A 25242-nucleotide genomic window follows, 5' to 3' on the forward strand; every position below is an offset into this window, starting at 1 on the left:
CCAGTCGTTACAATACAATAAGTGGCACTCAGTTTGCATCGTTCTCGAGTTGGGCACCGGTATTATATTAATAAGTTGAAAATTGCATTTTAGAGTGTATATTCCCTTTAACCTCAAAAGACGTATGTGGGTATCCCACATTTCTGCCATTTTTTGCTTTTTGGAATAAGTAGTTTGTGATAAAAAATATTAATTGCAATATGAAAGATTATCAATGAAATCAGATATTTTCCAAGTAACCTGCAATTAGTAACGTAACACAGGTCCATGCATTTCCATCAATTAACTTTATCACCACTCAGATATAGCACTTCAGACCTTGTTTTCTTTATTCCTATTGTAAAACTTCTGGGACAAACACACAAACAAAAAGCTGTAAACAAAAAAAAACACCTGCCTTAAATTCAACAGGTTACATTTCCATTACACTGCAATATGTAGTCAGTCAGTCAGTGCGTTTACATGCATATTGATATTCTATTTACTTTAGCCATTTTGGTGAGACTCTTCTGCAGTGGCTTGCTAATAGTGCACAGGTGGAAGTCAGTGTCTTGCCCCAAGACAATGTAACACAACACTTGGCTATAATAGGGACTTAGAATAGTCAGCATAAATGTATGAGAGTATTATTTAACAGTTGAGTATTCTGATATCATTCCAATTATTGTTTCATAGCTAAATAGTTTTATTATGAGGGAAAACATTAACAAGTGTATTTCATTGCCATGTTGAGAAAGTGTCTAGAATACATTGTGCATGTAAATACGTCAGACTGAAAGCAACATAGTTCAGTGTACACAGAGAACAGGTCCAAGCCACTGCCCTGGGCTGCCCAGCATTCAAGGCGTGGTTCTTCAGCAGTCGGATCACATTTCAGTTATCAATCGTCACTTCAAATAAATAACCATTTCAGTTAGTGAGATGAATAAAATAGGTACAGTAGAAGACATACCTAAAATCTTACAAGAAATCAGCAAACACTTGTGGAAATACAACTTCAGTAGTTTTGATTAGCAAAAGAAAAAAGGAAAAATGTCTATACCAACAGATTAGGTAGAACAATGGTTGTCAACGGTTCAATACTGACAACCAAATTTTGTCTTGCTAATGGAGTCAGACCAAACAACCCTGTCAGATCTCAATTTTTGGGTCTTGATCCACTGGTTGACAAACGATGTGACAGTGTACTTTTCAAACAAACATACTCAAGGAGAATTTCACTTGCCAGGGCTGCTGTCTCCATTGGCCTGGTGCCAAACTCATCGCATTATTGGAGAGAGAAACCAAGACGATAACAATGAAATGGAATGTTGGAAATAAACAAAGGAGTAACAGTAGAAAAAAAAATAAGAAGAAAGAATAGAGGAATTGTACAAAAACTGAAAGACATTGGAGTTGAAGGCCAGAACTTTCTCACTCATAGCGGTCTGAGGTTTCTCCAAGGAGCAGACAGTAGTTACTCTAAAATGAAAAACTAGGACCGTTATAAAGAAAGGTAGGAATGAGATTATGAACACGATTTGCAAGAAAAACTGACATTGTCAAACTTTCAACCTCAAATTGCACATGATCTTTCTTTTAATTTCATGACAGCCATTACCAGTTTAGAGCACTGAATAGTGACCACTTTTAGCCAAGAATACAGGTTCTCATAGTTTGAGGTCACTGAACAAAAACAAGTGCAATCCAAGCTATTTGTCTATTAACCTCCTCCTGAGTCTAAAAAAAGGCAGAAAATCAAGTTGCTTTGCTTTTATTTGGTAACAAACCTTCTGTTACTGATATTCTGACCTAGTATTAGCCCAATACCAGACACCAGCTTTCTTTTATCGTACATTCCTTCAGAAAAGGTGACTTTACGTGCGCTGCAATTGTATGATCTGGACATGAAATGTAGCAAACTGTATGTTGTGAACATTGCACTTTGCATCGACTGAAGGATAATTCCTTATGATGATGGGAAGAAATAGTCACCAGCACACATCTGTCAGAAGCAACTCGAATGGGAAAAAATAAGACCACAGGAAAGTTAAGGAAAGGGTCACTTACACCACTTACAATGAAAATGAATACAGTACACTATGAGAAAATGGCCTTCCTTATTCATTTTAGAACTTGAAATTAAAACTGGACAAGACCATTCTCAACCCAAAGGGCTCTGATTGGGTAAGCCTGACTTTCTAATAAATTTTGTCCAGATTTGGGTCAGACTCGGGTTTAAAAATATTATTGAAAAACATGGTTATCCTCAATTGATTGGTAAAAAATGTGTCAACAGTAATATTCTTTGCAATTCCCCAGGACCACTTTGGACGGACATTTTGGATCAGGTTCGAACCAAATTTTCAAACCAGAACCAAACTAATATTGCAACTGTATATTTGACTTTTACTTTATTAGGTTTAATGTGTGACTCCATTCGTAACAGATAAGGGGGAGTGTGTGTGCACAAATCCTGAAATGTGTACATTGGGAATGTACCATTGCTTCCTCGTCTGCTTCCCTCCATCGAGACACTCCCCTCTGTCAAGTTGTGGTTTAGTCTGACGTCCACAGAGCAATGACACTCTATGTCCTGACCTGGAACTTGCCAGCCTTGGTCATGTACTTGATGCCCTTAAAAGGTTTGTACTTCTCTCCATACATATCCAACCGATTCACCTTCAGGCCTGTTAAAAGGAAGAGACACACAGAAAAGTGTAATTTACCAAGACAGGTTTTGATGCAACTCTGTTTTGTTCACCGTCGCAGTCTTTGTTGGAGCTGGCGCCATCTAGTGTCACTTTGTTGGTGGTCAGTTGAGATGACAGCTGATGGCAAGTGTAATTGTGCCTGTTTATGGGTGTGTGTGTGTGTGTGTGTGTGTGTGTGTGTGTGTGTGTGTGTGTGTGTGTGTGTGTGTGTGTGTGTGTGTGTGTGTGTGTGTCAGGGCTCGGGTCAATTCATTTTACATTGATGAAAATAAAATGGCTGTAAAGTAATTATATGTAATAATGATGTTTTCTCAGTTCGTCACATCACAGAATAATGTGTTATTAACCAACCAGTCAAATTTGAATGCTGATGCCAAGTTTGGGAAATTAAGTAAAAAAAATAAAAAAAAAAAAAATGTTAATGGTGTGTGTGTGTGTGTGTGTGTGTGTGTGTGTGTGTGTGTGTGTGTGTGTGTGTGTGTGTGTGTGTGTATACCTGAGAGGGCCATCTGCTGTATTTTGAACTGAATGTTGATGCTGGGATTCTCGTCTGGTTTGGAGGCTCCAGCCTGCAGACTCATGGAGCCCTTCAGGCTGGGCAGCTTCTGAGGGTTAATCTTCCCAACATCCCACGTCAACAACTGTGCAAAACACAAGACATCAACACTTTAATTCCCAAATCTGATTGTTTGGGGTTTATTCCAAACCCCAACCGCAAAACAGATTGCAAAATGTCCACCAGACTCCTGGTAGCATGATGTACTTAATGGTTCACAGCAAAATCTTCAGTTGAGTGTAACAAGACTAAACTAAACGCCCTGCTGGTGGCCCCTAGGGACAGTGCTGCTCCTTACACCCAACTGGACCAACATGGTTTGAAATGACCAATATTATCAGCCCCGCACTGTCACTAGCTATAAAATGTTAATATAAAACAAGTAGATCTCAAATAAAAGGAAAATTCAAAGTTATTATTTGTTTCAGAATTGTATACTCACTTAAAAAAGGGAATGCCACTCATTTTCAACATTAAAATATGTTATTATGCCTTAGAGCTGTTGTGTGGAATATGTAGAGCATTGCAGTACATTTAAATTCAAAGCAATTTATTGTTGAACTGTAGGTTAGTAGGCTCCACATCTCTTCTAACAACCCAACTCTGTCTGCTGGATATTGTAGAACAGTTTGTTTTTGCTGGGAGGGGTATACAGTTCCAGGATATAGTCACGCAATCCAATAGCTAAAACCTTTTAATTAGCACCAATTAATTGGTTGACTAGAGTTAGTTAGTTAGATCTTGCACTTTAAGTCGCTATGAGAAAAGCACTATTAAAAGAAATGAAAAGACACACACACAAACACACACACTGACAAATGCGTCCTCCCCTCGATACCTCCCTTCAGGCCTGTTGATAGTGTGCTAGCCATTTATTTACTACTACTCCATACAGTCACCTGGGGCATACACACTCAACAACATGCACAGTCTCTCCGTCTCATACACCCAAATAGGTTAACATACACATACACCCATGCTCCATCATGACTACCTTGGTAACTGGGTCAAAGGTGAATGTTCCCTGGGTGGCGTTGAGGTTGGTGTTGAGGACCCCACGGGGAAGCTGGCTGCTGACCAGCACGGACTCCACTGCCTTGCCCATGGTCTGCTTGGGGCCCAGCGTCAGGTCGAACCGGCCCTGGGAGCTTCCCTCACGGAAGGTAATGTTGTGTTTAACGTAAACTGGGATGGCCACGAGACTGGACAACAGAGAAAAGTTGTGGGTGTATTATAATCATTATAATATTCTGTTAGGGCTGCATAATTACGACAAAATGCTAATATAAATTAATTTAGTTTATACTGTGACTGCAATTATGAATTGTGATTGATAGAATTACAATGTAAAACTGAATCTGTGGTCCCAACTGCAATTATAGGCCTAATTCGATTTTTAAAACGTAAAACAATGGCACTGTTTTCTGTCTGAAGTAGGCCACTGCCAAGAAAACCATTATAAAACTGCACCTGTGAGAAAGCGCCTCCGTGTGTGCACATACTGTATGTGTGTCTAGGCACACATAAGAGCGAGAGAGCGAGAGAGGATGTGTAGATATCAAGTACTCAAGCAAAGACATAATTAATAATCGGACACACACAAAAGACATCTCCCATAGAACCTCCCCCTTGCCAAGCTGAAGTGAATGTTTTTTTTCTCCCCAAAAGCCCTTGCACATACAAGACAGTCAGTGATTATAACTAAACAATTATTGTGTAAATATGGAAAGCTAATCTTACATTTATCACACACCACATGCACTCCTGAAACGTCCATCAGCAAAACAAATAACAGTTTCATAAATTGCAGTTATGAGCTCAACCCCGCGGTATGCAGCAAATAAAGCGGTAATGAGTTATTGTCCCAATCCTATACTAAATGGAATGCAGTATTCGATTAGCTTATTGCAACAGACAAAATTGTGATCTCAATTAATATACAATTCATTGTGCAGCCCTACCTTCTGTTACGTTTTGCACTTTGTAATTCTTGGAATAATTGGAAAATATTACATGTTAATTGAGTGCATCCAAAACCATTTTGACCCATGGAGTTAATATTAATTTGAAGTGGTGGAGCTATACAAAAAATATCTCTACGTACATCATACACCTCTGTCCTGGTCTCCAAGAAAGGTTCACTACAAAACTCTATAGTAACCAACTTACAATTTGACTAATGGGCTCATATTACCCGCATTACTAGTGTGCAATATGTTGCTTCATTTTGTTCAGTGTTACTGTTGTAACTACAGGTGATACTCCAGGCATCATGTAAATACACAGTACACATGATATGAATATATTACTTGGTGGTTACAGGGTGGAGACGGCAGACAACAATGAATGATGTCAGTCTGTGTAAGCAGTTGTGTTGACTGAACGAGTGGTGACTTTTGTTTAGAGCTAGGTACACCATTTCACTGCTAGTAATTTAGGTGCTGACCACACCATATCAACACCTCTATAAGAGAGAGGAGCTAGGAAAAGATACGCATTTCCATTTATTTTTCACAACATAATTCACAAAGAGGCAGTAAGTGCATTATTTGAGAGATAAACAGAAGAGTTAACGGACTCACTTCTGTGAGCTGACGTGATAGGACAGCAGCCTGAAGTTTCCATCGGGAGGGATGAAGGACAGGATCCTCTCCGACTCCCAACGCTTGAACCGTACACAGGGGTGGAAACTGACATCATCCAGCAGTCGAGGATTCTGGGAGATGAAAGGAATAGAGGATCATATGGGTGAAAGAGGAAGGGTCGATTTATTATTAAATGATTAATTGTGCACACACACTGTATAATTTTCAATGATTGCCAGGTGCGTTTGTGTCATTTTTGTGCAGGACACACTCCATAAATAACGCCCATTAGAAAAATGCTAGATAGACAACTTTTAATATAATTAAACAGTCATAAACTATTCATATTTCTGACACCTGTATATTGATGCCACATTCTGACGAAAGGGTCACTGAACTCACCATAAATGAGAGGGTGAGGTCAGGCATTCCTGTCAGCTTAACACAGGCATCAATCACTCCCTGGATCTCTGCTGTGATGGTGGAACCTGACATTGGAGATGCAGGGAAATCATGCGAACATTTATTAAAGGGATACTTTAACCCCAAAATGACTTTTAATTACTCCCCCCATGAAGCCCTGAATTCATGTAGAATTTATGTTGCATTCATTTATGGTGAATGAAGAATCCAAATACGAAGAAAATATTTGATGAATTGAAGAAACCAGCTGAGCAAAATTAACTAACTAAAACTATATAAATGATTATGTTTATAAACTCCCACACAACTCTCAAAGTATAATCCAAGTATCCAGTATTTTAGTATCCAAATGTCCATTTACAACACTTCCAGTGTAAACAGTCTCACGCATCAACAAGGAGCACACCTCAAGTTGTGCGAACTCAGCTTGTGTTGAACCCGTTTTGCCATTCTAAATCTTGGACCCCTAGTGTCTTTAATTCATTAAGCATTTCTTCATTCATGGAGCAGGAATGTGACAAAAACGAATTATCCATGGATTGGTAGAAAATAGTCATTTTGGGGGTGAAGTATTCCTTCAACTACAATTGCTTCTACTGCTGCTAACAATAATTCAGATATGTCTGTTGTTGCTACTACTTCTGCTATTGTTACTGCTACTAATTCTATTACTAATAATACAAGGTAGAACAATGCTAAAAGTAACCAATAGTAACAGTATCCTGTAATAGTAATGTAATATTAACTACTTGGAAAAAATATATATACATTTTCTTCCACAATGGAAACAAGTCCCCAGGACTTTTTTGTGTTATCCTTTTAGCCTTAATGTCTGACTGTACCTCGTGCTGTTTACATTTCTGACTAATAAAGTATTCAATCAATCAATCAATGTACCTGACTTATCAATGATGCAATCAATTTCCTCTACTACGTCAAAGTACGCCTCATTGTTAGTGTATTTCACACCCGTCCGTCGCCATGGCACCACTGACAACTGGCCTGTGGGCAACTGTTCTCCTACATTTGTACTGCCTGTAAAACAAACACAAAACAAATGTAACATGAACAGAATGTTTTTCACTCTACTATGCCATTTTCCACAATCTACTACCGGCCAGGTGCCCCACTTGGGATAACAGTCATACTTTTGATGTCCACAAAGTGGGGTGGACACAATTCAATTCAATTCAAAGGGCTTTATTGGCATGAGAAAACATACGTTTACATTGCCAAAGCAAACACACACACAATTTACCGTTTGGTTTGATAATAAAACATACGTGTTTGGTTAATTCTGGAGTAAAAGCCTCTGAGGCCTGTCGGCATACTGTACATGTTAAGTTTCAGTGCCTAGTGATGGAGTAAGGGCCATGCACACCAAGCACTATAAATATAACTATATTGTTGACCGTTGTCTTTGTTATAGTTGTGGTGTGGACTCCATCCACTTGAGGTAGAACAATTGTTAAAACGATATCTTTATAGATTACGGTTTCAATGACTACGACCCCGAAGTCATCAAAACCTCTGTGTCCATGTGCCCAACAAGAGCCTTGTCATCTGTGCCTCCTCCATGTTGTCTCGCTCAGTAAAACAAATTCAGACAACAGAGTAGGGGATGATGAAGTGGGCACAAGGGAGAAGGCACTGGCAGGATCTGACCCCAGATCAGCTGAAGATAATGTGAAAGTCTGCAGGTGGAGCGGTCCTAACCAGTCTGCCATCATTAGGCATGGCTAATCGGCTTTAATAAAAAACGTAATCCCCTGTACCTGTAATGGTGTTGACCATTGTGCGGAGGATGGTTGGAGGTTTGATGAGTTCTTTGAGAATGTTGGACTCGGTGGCCAACGGGAAGCCATTATCCAGCATCTCCTCCAGCAGCTCATATACCACCACAACATTGTCCTTGATGGCAGCCTCTGTGCACACTCCAAAATAGTCCTAATAACAAACACAAGGAAGGGATGAGGAACTCAATCAATAGCCTAATCATTCAAGTCAAAGACAAAAATTGGTTAATTGCTGGCTCTGGAGAACACAAACAAATGAAGATTCTGGGGGTAAATATACCTGGAACGTGTCGACAACCCTGTGGAGGAACTCGATGACGAAGAGCGGAGGCACTTCACTCTGAATGACGGCCACGAAGTAGATACGGTGGCGGAGCACATTTATGAGGTAGTGGTGCGGTGTCGGGATCACCGGCGGCACGTTCTCTGGCTCCGTGGCGCGCTCCTGAGCTTCGAAGAAGTAGTCGCACACAGAGCGACTGACAACACTCTTCCAGTGTTTCTCCAGGAAGATATCACCAGAGGCATTGACCAAGAACAGGCTGTGGATCATTTTGGCTGGAGGCTGAGAGATGGAAGCCATTAAGAAAGTAAGGTAAAGATAAAGGTACATTTCATTAGACAACAGGGAAACTTTATACATGTTACAGATGGTCAGTCAGTGAGCATTTAGAAGACCAATACAAGATGTCTTGAATTGGGACTAGTTGGATCAGTGTCAAGCCGCAGTGTAACTTATACATCACAGGTTCAGTGGCCAAAATAACAAAGCCATGTAATAAAGGTATGGTCACATCACAAGCGTCAGCCTGCCGTTCACTTCCCCATTCTATGGGAGCAAAGGGTGGATTTCAATGAGTCTGAAACTTGGAGTTCACCACTGGTGAACTTTGACCAAGTGTCAACCAACAGGAAAGAAGCGTAGGGGTTGACCCCACTTGACAGGTATTCAGCTTGTAGTTTTCTTTCATTGAGCCAACCACTACATCGCAAGTCAAACTACACCACCGGAAAACCGGCACAGCCATCAACATTTGATGCCTTGCCTTGTGTTGGCTTTGGGTACAAGTTTCCAATGCATATGTGTGACAGCAACCATACCCTCATTGATGGATTGACTGAGGTTTGTATTGCCACAAAATGCATATATAGTATATGTCAACATACTGTGTGTATTTGTGCATATCCGTCAAAAGGATACAAACAGAAAACATCTCAAGAGCTTATTCCCATTGTTGTGAAACCCTAGGCTGATTTTATAGTTTTTTTCAGTTTCAGGTTAAAAACTACAGTATAGCATTTTAAAGACATTCGGCTAATAAGCAACACAGCTAATTAAAGACATGGCAGGTTAGTAAGCAACAGAGCTCTGCAGCTGATACAATTAATAATGGGTGTGTTAAATGTAGGTGTTCCCAGAGTGATGGGTGAACGGTGTACCAATGTGCAAGTATAGTCAACCTAACACACCTATTATTATTATTATTATTTGATTAGCTGCAGCTGTATTTCTCACGTCATGGAGCACCATAAAGTCCTAAATGATCCCCATTTAAAAATTCACTCATTCCAAGATGCTACCAGAGATGAAAGGAGGATTAATAATGAAGTCCCTTCTTCCCTCACATGATGCTCGAGTCATATGGCATAAACGATGGTTCTGTAGTACCATGGGGCATGGGCTCAAATCAGAGAATGGGGGCAGTCTTGCATGTTCTGCCAAATAGACATATGGCCTAATGTAACAGATAACAGCTTTAAACTAGTAGCAAGTCGTCGTATAAGTAAGTTGTGTGTCGGAGGAAGGGAAAGGTGATACCGGGCGAATTCATTAAATATGCGACACGGCTATCGGGTGTCAATAGTTAATTTGCTAACCAGCTGCTTTATACGTCGCATAGACTTAATGATACAACATGAATACATATTAGTTAACTGTCTGCTAGCTAGATGTCTTCCAAGGCCATAGAGGCCCTCATCTCAGTCAGAGAATATAAACATCCCTCCTCCTCCCTCACAGTCTTGTGACAGCTCCCGTGATACACACAGCCAATGATGGGAAACAGCTATACCGTCGTTAACAACAATGATACCATTTGTTTGTTCTTTTAACAGCTCGCTACGTATTTAGTTGTTAAATCACCAATTACTCACCGTAGACTCAATTTACGGTTTTGTCTCGCCTTTCGCCTTTTCTGAATGAAAGATAAAGAGGCCGTCGTTCCTTCCCCGTTAGGTGGGTGGAGCTAACGTAACCTCACGTCACCACCAGGCTTTCCGCAGCACGAGTTTCTATTTACTGCTCAGTGCTCGGATCCGGTCCGTAACCCTTTACTGTATCCGGTCATTTGCACATACACACACGCGTGCATGCACGCACAGTTTCCGCACTAAGCCCAGACCGGATCAGCAAACTGCAAAGTGAATCGATCCCAGTCGAGATGGAGCTTAATCCTGTTGGGAAGCTTGACAACAGAGTCGACCAATCAGGTACTGAAATTGGAACAAACCCCACCCATTGAAAAGAGCCATTTGCAGTGTTGCCAGATTTTGCGAGAGAAATACTCAACCAGGTCTATAAGAACAACAGCCCAAAAGCAACTGGGCTACATGATGAGCCCTTTATCGGCTAATTGAATATAACCAATCTATAAGCTCGTAGATCTTGTAGATCTGCTATTTGACTTTTTTTTTAAAAAACATTTTAAAAACACATCTTGTATGGGCGGGTCCGGGGCCCCTAGCACAGATACATATTAATATGGGGGTCCTTGACATGAAAATGTTTGAGAAACACTGGTTTAAACAACATTAGACAGCAAGCCCAACTACACTTTAGAAACAAGCCCAAAAAAACGCAACCAACCAATATTTACAAGCAACGTCTTTACAGAAAAACACGCCCAAAGTCGCATATAATAAGCAGACCTGGCAACACTGGCATTGGTGAACGATACGGAAGTGGGTCAGTCTTTTGCTCCTGGCTGGGCTGTGATTGGACAGTATTCAGTAAACACCGCCGAGGCTGCCTGTTGATTGGCCGAACGATAAAGTTGGTCTGACATTTTGTATCCAGTATCAGATTTCATCTTGTTCAGCTGCTCTGCAGGGGATACAGATGAAAACAGATGAGATGTTGGAGCCCATCCATCACCATTTAGACTCACAGCGTCAAAACAATCATTTATACATCATTGTATTATATTTATAATCATATAGTTATTCTTTCTTATCCCATTAAGACCTGAGGTCGATTCAAAAAATGTTTTCTAAATCCTAAATAATTCTGAAAAGCTTATGTTCAGTCAGTGGTGCTCAAACTTCTTCATGTCAAGGACCACCAAAATGATGTATTTGGCCGCCGACCCCCATCTCACAATATTTTGTTCCAGGGACCACCAGAAGCAAAGATTTGAGTTAAAAATGTTTGCTTAAATAAATATATTTACAAAATATTTCAAGATTTTTCAAAAATAGCAGATCTACAAGCTCATAGCGTGGCACAAAGTGACGTGCTATGAGCTGTAGATCTGCTATTTTTGAAGAGCCAAAGTATAAAATAATGGTTAAAGTGGTTAAACAGATACTTTCAGGGTTTAATGGTTCAGTCCTGCAAGTGACATTGCTTTGTTAAAATAAGAGGCAAATAGCTCTATAGTCATCAGAAATTCATTTTCACGTCAGGGGAGAACTCATACATGATGCATGATAAATAAGTAGTCAGTAAATTGGAAGTCATGGGGGGAGCAAACAAAATAGGAACTGGATGAAAGTGGTGTCCCACCTGAAAAATTACTTACTAAAGAGCTGGAGAGATGGGGAGACCCGCTAAACCCACTGAACAAACACTATATGGCAATGATTACCATCCGAGTATGCCTATAGAAATAACAGAAATAACTATCTTCCCTACACAGTGACACTACAGTTGAGGCTTTCAAAACCGGAAACTCAAGAAAATAATGGTGAGCCAGACCAAAATTCATCAGAAGACATTTCCAAGACAAATGCTTGGTATGGGCTCATCATTTTGGGACCTGTGTGAGGTATACATATCTAAATTATTTCCGTCAATTATTCATTTAGTACATCTTAAAATGTGTCTTATCTTCGTTGAGCTGATCAGAAATGGAACAGACTTGAATCACATCAGAACTGAAGAAGCCACCATGAAACATAAATGGCTCAACATAATTTATTTTTGTTTTATGTTAAAATGTACAGAGTTCTTTGAAAGTACTTGCTAAGAAAGGAAACAAAAACAAACAAACGAATAAATGAGAAATACATACAGGGACAAAGTAGAGAGTCGAGGCAGTGCCGAGTGCAACTCAACCTTCACTGCGTGCCCGGCCATCGGTCCTTCTCTCTTTTTATTTTGCGCTCTCTTAGCTTACAACGCACCATGTACAATTACAAAGGATACAAAAAGGGAAGCGATATAAACAGACAGAAATATACTGAGCTCATTTTTACATGCCTCTTAAATGTAAGGAAGTCATCCTATACACACAAAGTCAAAAATAAAAAATAAAAATAAAAAAAAGAAAAGAACGCTAAGTGACCTTTAGATATCCGTTTTTTCCTTTTGTTTAAAATAGCATTAATATACTACACAAAGATAGAAAAACTCTAGAGATGAGATGGAATGGAGAGGTTAAAGGCATCTTAAAGTCACTAAAAGTGAGTGGTAATTTTTTTTCGTTTTGAATTTCTTAGTAATTATTACCCCAAGAAGTCGAGCTAAAAAATATGTATTGATTTTGTTCCTGAAACAGAAGTGAAAAAAATGACAGTACCAATATCAATGTCAGAATTTTTCCATTGTATATTATAGAAAAAACATTTTCTCTCTACAATATATTTTTTTCTTCCTAAAGTCGAAAAAGAGTCAGCTTGTGTCAAAAGAAAGCTGCCCAGTCAGGTAGAATTCATAGAGAAACAAAACAGAACAGATCAATACACACAAATAAAATATGAAAACATCTGGTCTGTAAGGAGGAAAAAAAATGGTTTTGACTCTGAATACTGGAACATGGAGCAACTGGGTCCAACTCCTCCAACCCTCCCATCTAACACCTTTAACCAACCAGGACCCCACCAACACCACACACACACACACTAACCCCGTTTGAGGCAGTGTGTGGTCTGTGGGAGGGGCCAGTAATACACAAGATGCATGTACAGTAGGCACACCTCTGCTGAAGGATGAACTGCCCCTCACCCTGTCACCAACCAATGGGAGTGCAGAGTTTTAAAGTTTGAACAGAAGAAACGCCATTCAAAAATAGAACCCCTGGACCGTCCTGGGTCATCAACACTTAATTGAGGGGAGTGGAGGGAGGGGGTTGTGTTCAGCTACTGTTATTAGCAACTGATTTGCCTTAAGGCAGGATTTCCACGATTCATTCTGTAGCCCCCTCCCCCAAACTGCTAAAGGGCTGACATTATATATAAAGAATTTGTCAGTGGAGTGAGATATATAAAAAAGAAAAAAGAAAAAGAAAAAAAAGAGTAGCACTTAAAAGTGCTGGCCACCAGAGGGAGACAGCTAGAGTGTGTATGTGTGTGCTGCTGCTGGATTATTAGGAAGTACCAGAATATTTACATCTAAAATGTTTCTCAGAACGGCGGCATATTGTAAAACAAAACAAATGAAAACTGCTACTTCTTTTATTTTAGCGACATACTATCCATCAAACATGACCCTGCTCACCTGTCTCCTGTTTCTATTTAGCTGTGCATCGATAGACACACATGCGGCGTCCATTCAGGAAGACAGAAATCAGGAAACTGGCTTATTCCTCACATGGGCTGAAGGCCTTGCTTCTATGCATGTTGTGTCTACAACCATGTGAGCTCCTCTCCCTCTCGGAGTGCAGACGGGAGACGCAGATGTTTTATTTGGTGAAAGAGCAAACCACTGCTCCATGGACGCCACGCACGTATGGACACCCAAGTGTATGAGCGTAGTATAGGAGTATTTCCGTTACAACTAAACGTTGATGAAACAAATGAAAATAAAAAATAAAAAGTTGTTTTAAAAAAACATAAAACAAAACAGTCCATCTACAATGTCTCATTGTCTCTTTTTTAAGATAAGGCTTCCTATGTCATTTAAAAGATTGTGTGCATGGTTGAATATATTCAGTTAACCGCGTTTTGAATGTTTTCCTCATTTTGAGGTCCCTCCCGTATAGTCTGTCTTTTTCCCCCTCTTTCTCTTGCTCCTCATCTCTCCTCCCATGTGTTGCGTGAACCACTGACACCAGGCGGAAGTAGGCACACCGTTGGTCTACTTGAAAAAACGTTTCGGAGAGAAGTGTATAGGCCTCACATCGGGTGCTTAAAGGTCGGTATACGCAAACACAAAGCTATTCTGCCAGCTGCCTCCCATAAAACAACTGGCTGGGGGGGAGGGGGGGGAAGTCTGACTGAATGGAACAAAATGACAACATAGAAATACAAGAAAGCCAAAGACCCTCTCTCTCTTTCTCTCCAACTCTCTCTCTGTCCCGTCTCTTGTGCCTGTTGCGGCTGTAGAGAGGGTGAATGAGAGTCACGGTACAATATTTAAGAATACAGCTCAGTATGAGCGCTGGCCTGCCATGCCCCCCTGGCTGAAGTTTTATTTTTTGCAGTTTGTTCTTCAGATGCTCATCTGCTCATGTAAGGTGACTGCTTGGGCACACCGGCATAGCTGTGATGAGTGGGGCCCGTGTACATCATGTTGCCGTGGTGATTGGGCTGCATAGGCTGCTGTGGGTAACCCTGTCCTCCCATCATGCCCATCTGCATCTGCATGGGGTACTGGGCTGGCTGGTTCATGTAGGGCGGATTACCATGGTAACCGCTGTTCATCATCGGCTGGGGCATGCGGTACCCAGCTGACATGGCATTAAGGGGCGTCATATTCATGCCATTGTAGGCTGACGGGGCAGGCATCAGGTTGGGCATCATGCCACGCTGCACAGCCAGGGTTCGCGGTGTGCCCTGCATAGCCACGGCACCGGAGCTGCGGCCGTACAGCTGCTGCTGGTGTGGGGCCGGGGCCAGCTGCTGTGTGGCTTTCGAGCGGATGGAGATGTGACCCTTCACCGTGGCCATCTGGCCCTGTAAGCGCTGAGTGTGAGGAGGAGGCGGCAGGCCAATATTGGTGCCAGGCATGTTACACTGCAACTGCAGCGACCCCAAGTTCATGGACCCAGAGCTGAGGTTGGGAGGGCTGGTCATGGTCATGGTGGACTGTCCCTGGGAGAGGGGAGGGTGGGGGGAGGGGGCAAGTTGAGCCAGCCCTGGGTTGGACAGAGACACACTGGTGGCATAGGACGTGACGGCCGCGGAGTGGGAGTAGGGCATGGAGTGGGGGTCCATGATAGTGTTGGTGAGTTGCTGGAGCTTGGCCAGGCTGAAGGTAGCCGAGGGCTGAGGGTATCCCCCCGTGCCAAAGTCTTGACCCATGCGTTCATACAGGCTTCGGCCTCCTCCCCCACCCCCGCTTTCTGGGATCTCCATGATCATGGGAGTGGAAGAAAAGCCATTACCCATACTGCACTGAGACAGGGACTGCTGTTGCTGTTGGGGTGGCAGTGCGGAGGGCGGGGGCTGAGGGTTGGGAGGTTGTTGTTGCTGCTGTTGAGGAGGGGGTTGTTGATGAGACACCTTCTTCTGTGGTGCCTGCTGCTGCTGCTGCTGCTGCTGCTGGTTGGCGCTGGGTGGCCTCTCAATGACCACACAGCTCTGGGGAGATTTAATGCCGCAGTTCGGGGTGTTGGATGGGGGTGGCGGGGGCTGTGGTACAGCATTTCCTCCATTATTGGCTCCCGGGCCAGCGTTGTTTGGTCCCGGTGCAGTCTGCTGTATGAGGCCGCAGCTGCCCATGGAGAGTTGTGAACCCACGGGGCCCGAGGAAGACGCCAGGCCTGGTGTGGGGACGAAGGAGCAGCTGTTAGCCTGGGAGGAAGAAGAGGAGGGTGTGGCCGAACTAGAGGACGAAGAACCGGCAGAAGCTGCAGCAGAAGTGGTTGAGGCGGCCGGACCGGCAACGGCCACTGACATTCCCCCTCCACCACCACCGCCCGCCCCGCTGGCTGCTCCACCCATGGTGGAGTCGTAGCTGCTAGGGTTGTCGTAGTTCTCAGTGGTGCTCTCGATGCTGCCCAGGTCACTGAAGCCACTGTCCACTACCTGCTGGGAGTGGTCAGATACCGACGGCACGTCCATCATCGGGGATGTCTCCATGTTCTGTTGGGAAGGGGCCGAGAGGGAGCTGGGATGTTCCGGCGTGATCTGGGTGTATCCTCCTCCTCCGCCTCCCCCTCCACCCGGTGTCCCCGCTGGGCCAGGCGTGCCTCCCCTCTGTGCTCCTGCTGGCCCCGGCGACATCACACCGGGAGGCAGCCCTGGGCTGTTGACCGAGCGTACAGACTGGTTGGGCAGGGGAGGCATAGGGGTGTTGGGCAGGGGGCTGCTGTGTTGGGAGGTCCCACACTCATCCACAAGAGCCAGAGTCTCCTCCTCTGCCTCCCCTGTGTGGCTGAAGCTCTGCAGTGTGCGGCAAGCGGCCAGGGTCTCCTCACAGTCCTGGTAGGCTCCATGATGTGGGTGGGGCTCAGCCTCCTCATCCTGTGCAGTCTCCTGGGTTAGAGACTGCACAGCCTGCACCGTTTCCAGGTCCAGCTCATTGGAGTGGTGGGGGTGGTGGTGGTGATGGGTGTGGTGAGGGTGGTGGTGGCCCAGCTCCTCTTTGAAGTCGGGGTGTTGTTGGTGAGGGTGGGAGTGAGGGTGGGGGTGCTGGGGCTCCATCAGCAGTGAGACTGCCTTGTCCTCTGGGTGAAGAGGCTGGATTTCCATGGGCTCTGCTGGCACAGAGATTGCCGTTACCGTTTCAACAGCCGCGGCCGCCGCGGCCGACTCCTCCTGCTCCCTGCGCCTCCTCTCTTCTTGCTCAGGGTCAGCCGAGGAGGGCCGGCACTTCACCTCCTGCTGCGGCTGCGGTTCCTCCTCAGCCTCCTCCTCCTCTTCCTCCTCCTCCTGTTTGCTGACATAGTTGCGGGTTGCACTGTCCTGCAGGTCTAAAAAAGCCTCTCCACCCTGAGGCTCCTCTTTGACAGGAGGAGAGCTGGCGCGGGAGGCAGGTTCTTCCTCCTCATCTTCATCATCTTCCTCCTCATCTTCCTCTGACTCCTGGCTCTTCCTCTTCTTACTGCTGCTACTGCTGCTGATGCTCTTGTCCTCCAGGTGTCCGTCTCCCTCGTCGTCGGCGTCATGGTCTTCACTACGCCGGCTGCCAGATGCTGACATAGCCTCCGGTCGTCTGCCGTTTCCAGGTTCCTCTTCCTCTCCCTCGTCGTCATCCTCCTCTTCCTCCCTGTCACCCATTTCTGCATCCTGGGACAGAGGGCCCCGGGGCGCCACGGTGGAGGACGAGGAAGGGGAGAGCAGGGGACGGGACGGTGGACGACTGGGCTTGTCGTCACCCCAACAACTCCTCTCGGTCTCGTCCTCTTCCTCCTCGGGCTCAGAAACAGGAGGCGGTTTGGGGGCGGGCGGAGGTGGCTGGCGAAGTGCAGGGTTCTTGGGCGGTCTGCCACGCCTCTTGGGAACCTTCTGCTCCACGGGCTTGGGCGGATAGTCGTCTTCATCATCAGTGTCTTTGCGCTTGTTGGCGCTGTCAATGCTGGCTCTGCAGGCTCTCTTTGCAGCTCGGTTCTCTACCTGGGACGGCTGGGCAGGCGTTAACTGCTGCTGCTCCATGGGTCTCTGCCTCTCCTGCTCTTGCCTCTTTGCCTCCTCCTGTGCCTGCTGCAGGTACCAGCTCTGTGGCTTGCGTCCAGGTTTCATCCTGATCTTTGTGGGTGGAGGGACTCCGGATGCCAGGCTCTCTGCAGCCGCCCGCTGTTTACAACCGCTGCCCGGCGGCCTGCCTGGACCACGTTTCTTCCAGTGGAGGGGCTTACGGCTCTTGCCTTTAGGCCAACCTTTCTTCTTCTTGACAGGAACTTCAGGATTGGCCTCTGTGGACTCTGAAGGGGCCGCAGGAAGTGTGGACACAGGTTTCAGGACAGGGGTGAGGTCTGACAGAGAGGAGAGAAGAGATTGACCAGAATGAACATTCACATATAGGTAGATACAAGGCAAAAGGTTCTTATACACTGAAGTGTGATGAATAACCGAAAATGTGTCTGAATATTCAAACTAGTCATTTGGTGATGCCTCCTTCATATATGTTGATGCTTTTATTCACGGTGACAAATCTACCTTCTACTTTCTTTTAGAGCTGGCCCCAAACATCCAAAGGTTCGATCATTACATTGACATTTGAAGGTTTATTAAAAGGTTTGGATGTTCGCTTGTTTATTGTCCGGTTCCTGACTTGCATGGCTACTCATTCTGCCCTTTTCTACCGATCCACTTTAGAGAGGATACGGAAAACTGTCTGTGTGCGTGTCATGCATGTATGTGAGTTGTGGCTCTAGACCGGATCTGAACACAGAACAGTACATAGAAACATGGCTTTCTACAGATACTGCCGGACAATGCGACGACGCCAGTTATACTTTAATGTTAAAGATATTTGCATATTCTGGAGTGGTTAGCATAGTGGTTAGGAAGTAATTAAGACTGGAAAATGGGATTCTTTTCATTTTCATTTTCTTGGCATCTACTGTTAACTATGTCCTCATCATGATCACAGATATGCTCTAGAAGGGTGATTTTTTTATTTTATTTCAGCTCTTCTTTAAAGTGTAGTTTCCAATAACCATTAATAATCAATAAAGCCTTGATTGGGAGCTTTGCAAAGTCTCAGTGTGCGGACTTCTATTTCTTATTCTGCCTTGATCGACTGTTGGACCTGCACCTGCCGTCCAGTGGATGTGCCAGTTTTATTTTTCTTATAGTTTCTAATAACCCCCAAAAATATCTCAACTCACCGTCGTCCTCTGACTCAGTGAGGTTAGAGCGTCGGCCCCTTTTTGGTCCCGGATCAGACAGCCTCATGGCAGAGCGGGCTGGGGGATAGCGTCGCAGAGGGTGGTGGTGGTGCCCAAGGGGAGTTTCCTCCTCCAGGCGGGGCATGGGCCGCTCTGAATCCGAGTCAACAAAGGGTTCGTCCAGGACCTCAGTTGTCTCAGAGATGGTCTCGGTCACTACACTGCTGTGAGGGTGGCTCCGCTGGCGGATACGACGCTTCCTCAGGGGCTTCTGGTGGGGGAAACAAAGGTAAAGTCATCTGAGCATTGATTTTCTTTTACAGTAACACACTACTTGATGCTTACACTCAGTTACACATATTCCCAACGGGTTGCTGCTAAGTACAACTTAAGTGGGGTCAAGGTAGTCTCTTGCTGTGTCTTCGTCATCTCTTCTTCACCAGAAGAAGAATCACTATTTGAAACTATTTGCAGGGGTGCACATAACTGGTGCGCAGGTGCGCATGCGCACCCAAAATAAAAAATGCGCACCACATCAGACGACGCGAGGCGCTTTTGCGTACCAACAGCTGGGACAGGAATTTCCAAGCTTTTATTTTTTAGCAAAACAAAAAAATAAAAGCCTGGAGATCGAGGCTAGGAATTTACTTCCTGAAACCACACTCACACAATCACGCTGAAGCATGCGTCGGCCCCATACACAGCCATTAGGCGGAGGGGGAGAGGACGCATGCTGCACGTGATTGTATGAGTGTCTCGCATCGCCTCGCTGCGGCACTGTCACCGATGATGAACGCACCGTGATGGTGCAAAATATGCCGTGAACGTCCCAATCTGGCGGATAAAAGCAGCGCAGCACAGGGCACCAACCTTGGGGGCTTCACCAAACGGTGTGAGAGGAAAAAAAAACGGCGAAAATCGGCGGAATTTGGAAGCAGAGCGTCTTTTTTTTCCGCGCAGCAGCCCCCCCACCCCCCCGTTGACAAAACTGTCCGGTGGGTACCGTGCTGACTCCACCCCCCCCCCCCGTTGACAAAACAGGACGGGACCATTTATTTGTTGCGCACCAAGTCACATCTCCAGGTGCTCTTCTGAGTACTAGACCTAAAAAGTTATGTGCACCCCTGACTATTTGTGCTATCACCAGTTCAGAACTGGTAATAGCACAAATAGTTTCAAATAGCTAGCAAGTATTAATTCATAAGAAATTGAGAACATGTTGAATTTGGAGAAATGGAGAAAAGATATAAACCACAAGTGAGTCAACTTTGATCTACAATTCAGACAGTTGTATGAGGGGCCGCTCTGAATCCGGTGACTTTTAAAAAAAATAATCTCTTCCATTAATCACTATTCTCTCCTAGATATTCTATTATTGGACCACTTAACTGAATGAACACCAGTATGTACATCAGACTGCTCACCTTGCATTTTAGCCCCATGGCGGGTTTGGTGAGGATGGGTGGGGAACATGCTCTTCTCTCCTCGTTCTCATTGTCGTCCTCCTCATCATCATCGTCATCATCATCATCATCCTCTTCGGATCCGCTGCTCTCACTGAAGCAGCTCTTTCTGACAGGCTGAAGCTGTTGCTCGCTGAGCCTGGCCCCTAGGGCTAGCTGGGACAGTCCCTCCACTTGGCCCTCTCTCAGTCTGGGCTTAGGAGGAATTCTCTTTTTCCTGGGGGGTCGACCACGGCGTGGAGGTGTGACGGCCGGGTGTCTTGCCATGTCCGCTGGCCGCACGCTGGAGGCAGAGTCAGCCCGTCGGTCCAGGGAGAATAGGGACGGTGGGCTAGTAGAGAAGTGTTGTGTTGTGTTGCTCCCATCGTGGCTCACCTCCTCCTCCTCCTCTTCCTCCTCCTCTTCCTCCACCTCAGGTGGCCGGATCTTGGGCGGCCGCCCCACCCGTGGTCCGTCCTTCACCTTTCCCCAGGGCCAGTTTTTGGGCGGTCGGCCCCGCGGCCGGCGCTCTCCATTGGCAGGAGGAGGAGGGCGTGAGGGCTCCTGGGCGGGGGTGGGTGGAGCAGGGCAACGGGCGACGGCAAGGGAGGTGGTCACCGGGGAACTCTGACTAGTAGGGAAGCCTGGGAAGCACTTTCTTTCCTCCTCCTCCTCTTCTTCCTCCTCCTCCTCCTCTTCCTCCTCCTCGTCATGCTCTTCTTCCTCTTCCTTCCTCCTCCTTTCTTGGGGCAAGTGCCAGGAGAGGGGCGAGACCTTGTGGCTGGGTTTGATCTGTTTACACATAAACATTACACAAAAAAAATTAACAAAATCAATTGCAAATCTAGGAGAAAGGAGGCCTGAAATCAGTCAAAGCTCTGATATGCGAGAGCTACAACAAATACAAAAACCTCCTCAGTGCCATCGTTTTTATTTTATGAATGCAGACCGAGGAGCCACTGTATAAGTAGATAAACAGAAAGAGAAACAAACAAGACGGTAGTGAGAAACGGAACACGATCGGCCACCTCCATGAAAACCAAGCAGCATGTCAACAAAAACTCACATTCACCTCCTTGCGGTTGTTTTCCTCTGGCTCGTCGTCCTCTTCATCGTCGTCGTCGTCATCTGCGTCAGCGTCAGAGACCACAGTGTTTGTGACAACGACTGGCGTCCAGCGGAGACATTCAGGGTCTACATCTAGCTCTCTGGGCCTGGCCTGGAGACGTGCCATGTGGTTGGCCACCAGCTTCTCTCTCCGCACCAGTACCAACCTGGAGAAGACCAGGGAGGGAAGTCAGGAATAAAGTCTGTGTTGGCATGCGTGTTCTTAGCAGTGGTGCAAAGTAACTAAGTACATGTACTCAAGTACAATTTTAGGTACTTTAACTTTTACTCCACTACATCTCAGAGACAAATATTGTACTTTTACTCCACTACAATTATTTGAAAACTTTAGTTACTAGTTACTTCGTAGATTTTGATTATTGCTACAAAACATATATTAACCATTTCAGCCCTATTTAAACTTTGGCTATTTGAAAATGGCCGATCTACAAGCTCACAATGCGTCGCAATGAGACGCATTGTGAGCTTGTAAATATGCTATTTTCAAAAGAATTTTATACATTTGAAAACTGGTGAAACAGGACATTCTGCATGAGTATTTTCTACTTTTGGTACTTTAAGTACATTTTGATACCAATACTTTTGTACTTTTACTCAAGTACATTTTGAATTCTGGACTTTTACTTGTATATTCTACATTGCAGTATTGATACTTGTACTTAAGTAAAAAGTGTGAGTACTTTTTCCACCGCTGGTTCTTAGGTGTGTACAGATAACTGTATTACCATGCTGCTCCAGCATGCCGAGTTCAGTATGTTAAACTGTGTGTAGTCTCTCGTCTCTAACCTGTCTCCTCGCTGCTCCAACATGGTGAGCTGGTGCAGCGTAGCGGTGATATCCTGGGGGCAGATCCCCGTCAGCTTGCTGAGGTGGCGGATGGTGAGCTGTCGGTCACGGACATGGTGGAGGCACTCCAGGACAACGCTGCGCCAGTAGGCCATGTAGGACAGACGGCCCAGGTCAGACAGGGGCTTCTCCGGGGAGCCCGGCTGGCCCTCACGCTTTGACAGCAGATAGCCTGCAGGGAGGTTGGGAGGTTACATCCAGCGCTCCTTTGACTCAAAAAGTGTGATGAAGATAATGAGCTCAACAGTGTGGTGCCGGAAGTAAAAATCCCATTCATTTTCTGCATAGAGAATTGAATTATCAGCCATGTCGTAACAATCGAATGTAGACTTACCACGAGCGACGTGGTCGTAAAACGATGCTATAGGCTCCGGTAGAAGCCACATGTCTGTATGTAATCACATTTACTACACACAATCCTAAAATGTAGCAGCAATGATTGGTGAAGCTTCTGTTACCATGGAAATGTTACTGCCCCCACGAATGTCACGTGAATTTATGCTACACTAGATTACATAGCTCAGAGACACAATTGTACATTGTCGCTGAAAATCCCTAAAAGTCAATTACAATATTTTAGCACACTATTACTATAAACACTATAATAATCACAATGGTTAAAGTTAAAAACAAGCAGGCTAAATGATCATTTGATTGGAAGCATTGGAAATGCATGTACAATGGTTTATGGGATGAGTAGTTCATTCTTAAAATGTGTCTACGGTAATTTCCCAATTATTTTTATGAACCGGATCAAATGTTTTAAATGGTCATGATTCACCAGGTCAATGGCTTGATTCCAGGCGTATACTCTATAAGGATTTTCTGAAACCTGTATTGAGTAAATGAATGGGAAATTCTCTTCCGGCGCCAGAGCGACCAGTGACCATCCAGAGTGGATGGTCACTGGTCACATTGAATTCTATAGGTGGTAGGGTTTAATGTTGGACTACACTACATGGCTGAATTAAAAACAAAATTACACCCTTCTGTAAGTTATTGATTTTTGCATTGAAAACAATGTACTGGATATCACCATTCTTAATGACAAATTGTACAGAGCGAAGGAAGCACAGTGTTGTTTCACTTTCTTTTTTAACTTCTGGCTTTTCTTGCCTTTGATAGATAGATTTGATACGAGACAGGAAACTGGGTGAGAGTCAGAGAGTGACATATAGCAAAGGTCCGCAGGGCTCTGGAATCGAATCCGGGATCAGAGTAAGCTGGAATCAGAGTCTATGTGGTACGTGGCTTAACCACTCGGCTATTGGCGCCCCAAACTGAACATAATGAATTCTATTGCATACTGAAATATGCCTTTATCCAACAAAGAAACATGTTCAAACAGGTCTTCTTTCAGAACCAGTGAATCTTTTAAGCATGTGAACATGGATCCGTAACAATGCATTTCTAGTATTCTACTAGGGCAGTATCTTAACCCGGGCATTGATTACACAGTTCAGAAAAGATTCTCATAATTATTTTTTTTACCAGGCCTCCCTTCAGTTCCTATTGCCAAGTTTGCAATGGTTGCTGATGGGGGAATTTTAGTGCAACTGAGACTGCCCACAACAGCCCACAACATCCAATTTTCATCTATCGACAACCATGTGTCTTTTGGCAGTGTCCTTGGGCAAAGCACAGCGCACCCACTTGCTCACTCATTATGCAAGTCTCGTCGGATAAGAGAAATGTGAGAACATTGTCCTGTCATGTTTCCCAAAAAGTAAATAGGTGTCTCAGAGCCAATCAGCACCGTTTAAACACTTTAAAGCTAGCAACAAGCACAACTGCTCTCCAAAGCACAGGAAATGTGTGTCAGTGTGTTTCATTCACTTAATTCATTCAGGAATCAAGCCAGGCATAGAGAGTGTTCAATACAGGCAGGTTTCAATCTGAAAGGCCACGTGTACTTCGATCCCTTGCTATCGAGTGGAATGCCAAAGGCAACAACCCAACTACTCTGCAGTAGAGGAATCAAAATTAAACAGGCATGACTCCGTAAGCATGTCTGTCTGTGTGCAATTGCACATCACTCTGTGTGTATGACGGCATGAGTGTGTTGTATGGGTGTGTCCATCTCTTTTTGTGTGTATGCAGTGTGTATCTATCTGAGCTTTGAGGAAGGCTGCAGGCCTTACTGAAGTCGATGAGGAAGCGTCCGTAGCCCCTGCGCTGGTACTGGGGAAGAATCATGATGCAGGACACGTTGTACTTCTGTTGACAGTGCTTCTCCTGAAGAGGGGAAGACACGCACACGGGGAGACACACCAAACAGAGCGAGACACGCATACATGTTACACAGAAACCAACAGATAGGCACGTACACAGGCAGACAAAGAGAGAGAGAGACACACACACACACACACACACACACACACACACACACAAAGAAGTATTTAGCATTGAAGTGTGGCATAGATCATAGGACTTTAAACACAGCTACATGGCATGGTAATGTTCCACTGCACATTCAGTATGGAAACGATAAATTATATTTTGTTCTCCCTAGTCTTGCACAGTGTTGTGTGTAATGTTCAAGTGCCACAAGTTCAGGCGAGTTCATCATTTCCTACTGCCATCTGCGTGAGCAGTGTTCAGAGTGTGTTGCCTGCCTGGTCATTCTGTGTTGGCCTATGCACGGATGGGGCAGCTACCATGACTCGACAGCTGTCTGGTTTCACTAAACGGTTAAACAGGTTGAACCTGAAACTGAATTACGCACTGTGTCATTCACAAAGAAATGCTGGCAAGCCAAAAAATGTCACCTGAACTTAACAGCGTACTGAATGATGTTATTGAAATGATCAACAACAAAGAAGCACATGTCCTTAACTCG

General features: G+C 44.7%; 2 protein-coding genes across 6 annotated transcripts in view; both read right to left on the reverse strand.

Moving 5' to 3' along the window:
• Window positions 1-312: 312 nt before the first annotated feature.
• Window positions 313-10283, reverse strand: ap3m2 (adaptor related protein complex 3 subunit mu 2). Its single transcript, XM_084055923.1, has 9 exons — window positions 10208-10283; window positions 8334-8618; window positions 8033-8204; window positions 7155-7292; window positions 6237-6322; window positions 5832-5965; window positions 4244-4451; window positions 3190-3334; window positions 313-2669 (listed from the first exon to the last, which is right to left on the reverse strand). Exons 2-9 carry the CDS (start codon window positions 8604-8606, stop codon window positions 2569-2571), a joined length of 1257 nt encoding a protein of 418 aa, XP_083912049.1. The 5' UTR covers window positions 8607-8618; window positions 10208-10283; the 3' UTR covers window positions 313-2568.
• Window positions 10284-12197: 1914 nt separating this feature from the next.
• kat6a (K(lysine) acetyltransferase 6A) overlaps window positions 12198-25242 on the reverse strand; it is a 48224-nt gene continuing 35179 nt past the window's right edge. For 3 of the 5 annotated variants that reach the window (XM_084055907.1, XM_084055904.1, XM_084055905.1), the window contains exons 12-17: window positions 24545-24638; window positions 22344-22575; window positions 21496-21703; window positions 20412-21221; window positions 18988-19258; window positions 12198-18129 (exon numbers count right to left, since the gene is read on the reverse strand). In XM_084055907.1, coding sequence (XP_083912033.1) covers window positions 14711-18129; window positions 18988-19258; window positions 20412-21221; window positions 21496-21703; window positions 22344-22575; window positions 24545-24638 — 5034 coding nt within the window. In that variant the 3' untranslated portion in view covers window positions 12198-14710. The remainder of the gene's footprint in view (window positions 18130-18987; window positions 19259-20411; window positions 21222-21495; window positions 21704-22343; window positions 22576-24544; window positions 24639-25242) is intronic. The other 2 variants (XM_084055908.1, XM_084055906.1) reach the window with 1 other exon arrangement.

The sequence above is a fragment of the Gymnoscopelus microlampas genome, assembly GCF_963454915.1.
Source record: "Gymnoscopelus microlampas genome assembly, chromosome: 4".
Lineage (NCBI taxonomy): Eukaryota > Metazoa > Chordata > Actinopteri > Myctophiformes > Myctophidae > Gymnoscopelus > Gymnoscopelus microlampas.